The 8,355-nt window shown below is 42.7% G+C and overlaps 1 protein-coding gene across 4 annotated transcripts in view; it reads left to right on the top strand.

Annotated features, from left to right (window-relative positions):
- Nucleotides 1–6: 6 nt before the first annotated feature.
- Nucleotides 7–8,355, top strand: part of CUNH8orf34 (chromosome unknown C8orf34 homolog) — a 289,852-nt gene continuing 281,503 nt past the window's right edge. For all 4 annotated transcript variants that reach the window (XM_019548957.1, XM_019548949.1, XM_019548967.1 and 1 more), the window contains exon 1: nt 7–124. In XM_019548957.1, coding sequence (XP_019404502.1) covers nt 56–124 — 69 coding nt within the window. In that variant the 5' untranslated portion in view covers nt 7–55. The remainder of the gene's footprint in view (nt 125–8,355) is intronic.

Here is an 8,355-nt window from a genome sequence, read left to right on the forward strand (position 1 = left end):
GCTCGGGCGCTCGCCGGAGCACAGGACTCCCCCGCTCCCGGCTCGGCGGCTCTTGATGGCGTCTCACCAGCAGACCCGGATCCAAGCCTACCTGGAGAGGAACAAGATCGGGCGCCTGTTCGAGGTAGGCGGCCAGGGCGGGGCGCAGGTGCGCGCGGGCCGGGTCCCTCCCAGGCATCCTCCCGGCGCGCACCTGCCCCCGGGTGCCGGGGGTCGTTGCGCCGGGGGAAGCTCCCGAGCCGCCCCGCGGCGGGTCGGTGCCAGCCTCGTGCCCGGCAGGAGGACCCGGAGCCCGGGGAATGCGGATCGGCAGCCCGGGAAAACGCACCCCCCCGGGCACGCGGGAGCGGCTCCATCCTCCCTCCCCCTTGATCCGGCTGCAAGGATCGGGCTCGGCCAGGATCTGCTCGCCCACAGGCTGTCCCCATCGGGCTGTAGGTGCTCCTCGCTCTGGCCACAGCCCACAGCCCACAGGACCGCAGCCCGCGCGCGGGGACACCTCCCGCTACAGCGCCGAGAGATACTAGAGCCGCCCTGGCGGCTTCCTTCGCCGCCTGAGCATAATGTCACCCCACGACTCGGACTTCCCGGCGTAGTTATTGCCCACCCCACTGCCAGAGAGATCTGTGTCTCCGTTTTACTTCTCCGTAACCAGGCGAACTTCCTACGAAGTAGCACTACGGGGGGTGGGAGAGAGTTTGAATTCCTTCTTCCCAAGTAATTGTTTTGGTGGCATCTGCCAACCATAATTAACAATAAATAAATAAATGAATAAAAATAACAGGACATTCACAGTTTTGGTAGCAAACATGTTGCTGAGGGACAGTTGTGAGGTCTTGCAGGGACTGAGGCTGCTATAATGGATTAAATTGCCGCAAATTGTGAGGGCGAGAGAGACGGATTTTTATTTTGGAACAAACAGGCCTTTTCAACATTTACGATTCAAAGTAGGTGCTAATGCAATCTGTATGTCTAGCTTGTTACAGAAAATAAAGCACACTTAGGTGCTTCTAGAATATAAGACATATTTGCAGTTGAATTTTGATGAAATGCTGCTTTTTTATAAAGATAATTAACGGGAACCCAACACTTCTGGGTAGTCAGGTGCCAAATTCCTGTTTATTTCATGGAAGTTAGGCACCTAAATATAATACTCTTTAGGATCTGGGTCTGGGCAACTATCAGAACACTTCTTGTTGAGTATTTCCAGATCAACCTGCTCTTTTATACTCTTAAAATTCTACCAGCAAACAAATCTACTTGGCATAATTTTGTTGAATGTAGCTTACTGTCTTATAACCTAGTTTTTCAGGCTGTAAGATGCTCATTTCTGTTGAACAGAGTAGTTTGCAGTCAAGAAGGGGCATGTGTAGATGAGGGGGCCCTAAATTTGAAGCAGTGGGTTTTAAAAAACACTGCTTCAATTTAGGGCTGATTAAACCCCTGTGTCATACACCATCCCTGCTGACTTACCTGCCTCTACGGCCCGGAGGGGATGGCAAGCTGCTGGCAGGCATAGTGGTCCCTGGGCTGTGGGGTGGGGCTAGTGCTTCCTTCCGTGCTAGAATTAATGCTCAATATGCCACCGAAGCATGCAAACACTAACACCATTAAAGTGGTGCAAAAGCATTTAGTCCCCTTTAAAGTGTTGTGTATACACACCTCTTGTTTCATCTACACACGGCCAAGGATGGGATTAAAAACTATAAGAGGCTGAATGTATTGTGGTATTGCTATTAATTAACTGTCATATTAACTGAACATTGCAAGAGACCCACATTTTGCTACGGACTCATATCCTGGTGAAGAAAACCTGTATAGGGTCTTGCATATGACTTAGAGCCTGCAAATTGTTTAAAAATGGAAAGACCATCAGCACATCCCAGTACACCATGGAAGAGTCTCTGGGCCAACCCATTTAGGTCAGGGTATAGCGCAGGTTTGCTAAGTGGTATTGAAGCTTTACAAATGATGTAAAGGATCTGGAGTCTTTCTAGCTCTATTTCTCCAATTCCCCCTTGCCCCCTTCATTCATTCACTGTCTATTCCACTTGTTTTCACTAACCCTTATAGGTTTTTCCTTATGCAGGTGATGTGAATTTTGTCCTCGAACTTGCTGTAGACTTGTAGCTAGTGCTTGATCCTGCCATCCAGAGATGGAGAAAATACCTTTAGAAGTTGATGGGAATTTGTCTTGAACAAAGACTGCAAATCACTCTTGTGCTAACTATGCTAACTATACTTTCTCTTGTCGGTGAAAATATCATATATATTAAGAGTTCAGTAGGTAGACAATTGGATAAATTCAGTAATACTTTATAACTTCTCATGTTTATAAAAGTTTTGCCACAAAGTAACACCTCAGGTTTCAGCCAGAAGAGCCAAAACCCTCTTCACCCTGCTTTGGAAGGGGTTGTCTCACTCATTCCTGATTGTAACTGTCTGTCTTTTAATGGCAGTTACTCTTTTGCAATGTGTACAAATTCTGTGGGACCCATCCTGTTTATAGTGAAGTTAGGCAGAGCTTGGTATGGTTATGTTTGCTCAGCAACTTATGTTCATAATGGCGTAACAAACTGTCACCAGGCTTAGTTCAAGGAAGTGTATAAGTACTCCTGATTAATGGTGGATAAACAGAAACATCAGAGAGAATGGGTAGAGTGTCAGCAGATTTAGTCAATGAAGGTCAGAGAGGAAGTCAGAGAACAGAGAAACTTGCACACCTGCTCAGGTGAATAAGCAATAATTAGAAGGGAGCAGGACTTTACTAGGTATACTGGCACAGCAAACTGTTGTCTGGAATGAAAAAAACCCCAGAATTCCTGATTTATTAGTAGTTTGTGGGGCAGAGGCGCTTGATTAGTATCTGGTTTCTTCTGTTTCAAAAGTGCCAATTACTAGGGTGCTGTGTGTGATACAGTGTATTTGTTCCTCTTTCTCTTCTGTGCTAAGCTGTCTTTGCTGCTTCTTCTTATCTTGGTAGCAGTGGCCAGATAAGACCAGCTCTCTGGAAATCCATCTCCTATTACTTCAACACATGCAGCACATGGAGATCAGTAAAAAAGGTACAGTTGCTTGAGAGAGCTTTACATTGTATGACTTCCTAGTGTATAATAGGAAATAGGGGTCAAAGAAGGGTTATCTAGACCAGCAAGCTAGATTAACAAAATAATTTCTGAAGAATGTCTGTCTGACCTGTTCTTAAAAACCTCTGAAGACAGAGATTCCACAACCTCTTGTCTTTTTTTTGTGTGCATTCAAGGCAAGGAGTATTTCACTGAAATGTCAAAGGTATTAGGAACTGAAGTAGAAAATGAGAGTATCTCATGGTAAAGTATCTTAACATGGGAAGATAGCGACTACCACTTCTCTTACATGCTGGGTAGAATTAATGATCTTGTCACAGTGAGTCAGCAGGACTCAATTAGGACCTGCCTCTGCTGCTTTTCTATTGTGGCAGTAAAGTTTCCTCTGTGTCTAAAGTTCTACTTCTGGGTATGTTATGAACGGTGTAATTCTTGACAGTGTTGAACAGCAAGACACTTCGCTCACACTATATCGGGATGTACAAAACGAGGCATTCCTTGGCCTATCTTGCTTGCAGGCCCTGGTTCGGATCCTGTTCTTAGAGCAGGGGTTTTCAACCGGGGGTATGCATACCCCTGGGGGTACTTGGGAAGGCTTCTGGGGGTACTCGGCAGCAGGTGCTTTTGCCTCTTCCACTGCTGCTGCACTGCTGGTATTTCTGCCGCTGGCACTTTCCGCCACCACTGGGGGAACCCCCTCCCTTCCCTGCTTGTCAACCAGGTGCCAGGAGACTCCTTCCTTCTTGACTGGCCGCCAGGGGTACACTAACCCAAAAAGTCTGTCTTAAAGTATGTCTTGGACAAAACAAGTAGAGAAGAAGATGTGACAGCTCTCTTTTTTTATTACCTTAGTAGTTAAATCCCTTGGTAAGTAGTGATCTCTTCTACTTGAAAGGATTTGAACGCTCATTTCCCTCTCTTACTGGATTAAATGGATGCTCATTTCCCTCTCTTGCTGGATTAAATGGATGGTTTCATCAGTCTCTCTTGTTCAAGCTGCTTTCTATGCTTGAAGTACTTAAGGATTCATTGGGCCAATGAGAGAGTTGCTATGGCTCTAAATTACCTTATTTACTTGAATTAAAGTCGACCCTGAATTTAAGACGCCTCCACAATATGGAAGAATTATAAACTTGCCATAATTTTCCAGATACATAATTATTGGAGGGTGTCTTAAGTTCATCCCTTTCCCACTGCTACAGCAGTGGCTAGGGGGTCAGGTAGCCCTCTTGCTCTCTGTCCCCTTTATTCTTCCCTGTGTAGCCTTCTTCCCTGTGTAGCCCCAGCCCTGCAATTGGCACTCACCCACCCCTGGCTCCTGACAGCCTCTGCCCCCACCTCCTTCCTCCCCCAACCTCTGCTCCTTCCCCCTTTCTTCCCAGTCTCTGCCTCTGCCCCGCTTCTCCCTGTCATTGTCAGATGCTGCTCAGGCTCTGTTCCATTCCAGAGCACAGCATGTGGAAGCTCGGCCCTTGCTGGGCCATGCAGCAGTGCTGGCACTGCCAATTGGCCAGGCAGGCAGTGCAGCAGTTGACACTGCTGATTAGCTGGGCAGGGGACAGAATTTCCATATGATCTGTGCCCAGGAGAGAACTCAGCCCAAGTCAGAGCTAAACTATGCCTGACCATAATGGGGGGGGGGGGGGCAGAAGCTGTTGAGGGAAAGCAGAAAGGGGGCAGGAGGCTGCCGTGGGTCTGATTCTGGCCCCAACCTGGGCTCACAGCCAGAGTCAGAGCTACAGAAGCCACCTCCCTCATGCCCTGCTTTGTATTCAAATCAAAGACAAGGGGCTTTGCCCCCCCATTCTCATTTGGGTAAGAAGAGGGGCAGCACCTCTTCTGACTATGTTTTGTTAGGCTTAGGTTCCTTTAGGAGAGAGTTCTGGGTCACGGATCCTAAACAAATAAGAATTTACTTGAGAAACATACAATTAATCTAATGTGTGTAGCTAAATAATTATTCATTGTACCATAAAAAAATTATGTGCAGTATAGTACATTACTTTTGAGTAGAAATATAGATTTTATTTTATTTTTCATATAATTAAAAGGCAGAAGAAAAATATTTGAACTCACTAAAATAACTAAATTTTTTTCCAACTTACGAAGTGGAAAGGTACTTTTACTTGCATCAGGTTATCAGTTAAATACAATTAGCTAAAGTAACTAAAATAGCTGTTGTAAAAGCAAAAATTAACCAAAACCTGAACTTATCCCTGAGAATATTGCTATTTTTGTACAGATATTCTAGAATGTCTGGTAGCTATGTTAGTAAAAGGCTGAGAATCAATCATAGAGTTGTGGGCTAGCCTCTAGGAACATTATGCCCTCAGTCCTTAAATGTACAAATCTACGGACTGTCAGCTGTCAGTTTAAGACTCTTTACAATGTCAACCCCCTCTTCCCTTTGTAAAGAGTAACTTTTGGTACATAAATCATATCAATAGTCTCATGGAGATGCTGTTATCCAGCCTGTTCAAGAATTAACATTTATTTTCATTTGTTTTAGACAGCTATATGGTTACATTCTGTCTCTAGGAAGAAATATTCTTGTGCAGCATATGATTTTTACACTGAGAAATGGTTAGAATCAGACAGCTAGGTGGAACCCTCAAAGAGTTTCCACAGTTCATAAGCAGAATTTTAGATTGCAGTGTTCATAGTAATTAGCACAGTGAATCAGATCAGTGGCTGATACAGCCCACTGTCCGCTCTTTGGAAGTATTCTATATTAAATGTCTCCAGAAGAATATATACAAATTGTTTAAAAATACTGTAATAAAAGGGTCACTTTTTCTTAACCCCATACAAACAGTGATTGGCTTATGTTGTGAAACATGTGGCGGGGTTTCTGACAGATACTTTTAGAATATTTCATGTGTGCCCAGAATGCATATTGTTAGAGTATTTGCACGTTTGTTCAGACATTGCATTTTGCAGGAATGTAAATTTTTTATTACTTTGAAAGTGTTATCTCCCCTCTGCAATAGTGGCATATCATTGTGGATCTAAATTTAGACACAGACCAATAGTAGAGCCTTTTTACCTTGGGGAATGCTTTTATAAATTCACCCATGCATATGAGAATCGGGACTACTAGAACAGTCCTTGGATGCCTTTGAGGAAGTAGAGGTAGAGCACTGAGACTATCATTATGCTTGCATTTATAAGATATATATGTGTACAGTGGTGAAAAGGTTCTTTGTCTGCTGGTTTCATATGTAGCTTTGAAAAGTTCCTGTAGAATATGATGTTCATTGGGAGCTATATTTTCAAACACCAGTTTTTGTGCATTTCATTTTCCGGACTTGGGTACACACTTATTCAGAAGTCATATGCACCTTTTCCATCCCTGCCTCCCAAACTTGGGGTGTGTGTCTTAAGCAGGAAAATTGATTTTCTTTGGAATAGAAGCATGGAGACACTACTGTGGTACAAAATGGCTACCAGCTACTCTGAGGCAGCAAGCCAGAGGGATGGAGTCCAGTGTTAACTATTTCACAGCTGCTCTCAAATTGGCAACAGTTTTTGCCTGAGCAGCAAATAACTGCTGCCAGTTTGAGAGCAGCTGTGAAAAGATCAATATTGGACTTCACTCTTCCTGCTTGCTGCCTGAGAAAGCTAGCATCTATATTGCAGCCAGCTTCTCCATGAAAAAAAGTAGCTCTAGATCATGACTGACAGAATCTTTTGCATTTCAATAACAAGGTGTGTCTTACTTGGGGTGAAGGGGACTGCGGTAGGCAAGAAAATATGGGTATGTCTGTAGGTTAATGAGCAAATTGGTAATTAATTGTACATTTGGAAACTGTGTTCATTCACTTAATTTGGGAATGTTGAATGCAAAGGGACCATACTGCAGGTATCAATTACATTTTTTCCATATTTAAGCATGGATTTTGTTTGTGCAGTGGCTGCCTAAACAATTTTACAGGTACAATTTAAGAAAGTAATTTTGGCCTAGAGTGTTTGGAGATACGTACTGCAAATTCAGTAGAAGACCACCAGCAGGCTTCAGTGCAGAACTCTACATCCTGATTGACACACAGAGAAAACAGACATTCATTATTACAAGTTAGAAATGAGATGGGAGGCTTAATTTTTCTCTCACCAGGTTTCTGTTGAGTTTTCTGGTAGGCTTAGTGTAGCAGTGAATGGGAAGCTAAAATAAGTTGCCAGGAAAGGGAAACTAACATAGGTTGGAAATGTTACATTTAGCTACAGAATATTTTTTGCTCTTTGCAGAACTCACCACAGTTGAGCTCACTGACAAGAGTTGCTTTTTTATATGAGAATCTTAGTAAGATTATCTGTAAGACAAAAGATAAAAAGTAAAATAAAAGCTACAGACAAGGTCTCTTTTCCAGTAAAAATATTTGTTGTTTTTAGAAGATTTGCTTCTGTTGCTTTTTGAGAATTTCGACAAAGGTATCCACAATGTATTACAGCAAAAGCCATGTTATCTGGCACTTTATCAACTGGAAAGCTCCACTAACAAGCATCCGAGGGATGCAGCAAAAGTGAAACTGGAAGTCCCACTTCCAATTTCACTGCCACGAGCAGAGTTCTTCTTCTTCGCTTCGTTTCTTCAGCCCACAGCCTGTGGCAAATTTGTGATTTAGACTTTGATTAAAAGTTCTATTTGGTAAACTCCTTCAGTGATAGCAAATTGCCTTTCAGGCTCTGTATCTGAAGGAGAGCACAGTAAAAGTAACAGTAACTTCGAAAGGAAAGATGCAAGATTTCATTATTTTGTTATATTATTTTCAATGTATTTTGTGGGTACTTTTAAATGTCCCTTTTTGTGTAGCAGAAAACACAACTGATTTATAATAAAAAATCTGACATACAAAATTCACGTCTGTTGAAATGAATATGGGTTTTTGGGCTACTGTCTGCATTTGTTTGCTTTATAGTTGTCTTTTGTGTTTTTAGTGGTTCTCATAACATGGATATATGCTTGCTTTTTTTTTTAAAGCAGTGAAAATTATGTATTTTAAAATAAGTCGGACTGAATCCTGGTCTAAGGCAATATTCACCTAGTTGTTAAAATACGTTGAAAACATTGACTCTTTCCTGACTTTTTTGTGTCGTATAAGCCCTTGATAAAATGCTTTCTCTCCTCATATCTATTTAAAATTAAAACCAAAAACTGCCTCAATACCAAATTGTTCCTTTAGGACATAATCCAGAACAAAGATGGCTTTGAAATTTTGCTGCAAAGCCAATGTAGTAATGAATCTATTTGAAATGAATCTAATGGAAATAA

This window comes from Crocodylus porosus, unplaced genomic scaffold (assembly GCF_001723895.1).
Source record: "Crocodylus porosus isolate Cpor-Errol unplaced genomic scaffold, CroPor_comp1, whole genome shotgun sequence".
NCBI classification, from domain to species: Eukaryota; Metazoa; Chordata; order Crocodylia; family Crocodylidae; genus Crocodylus; species Crocodylus porosus.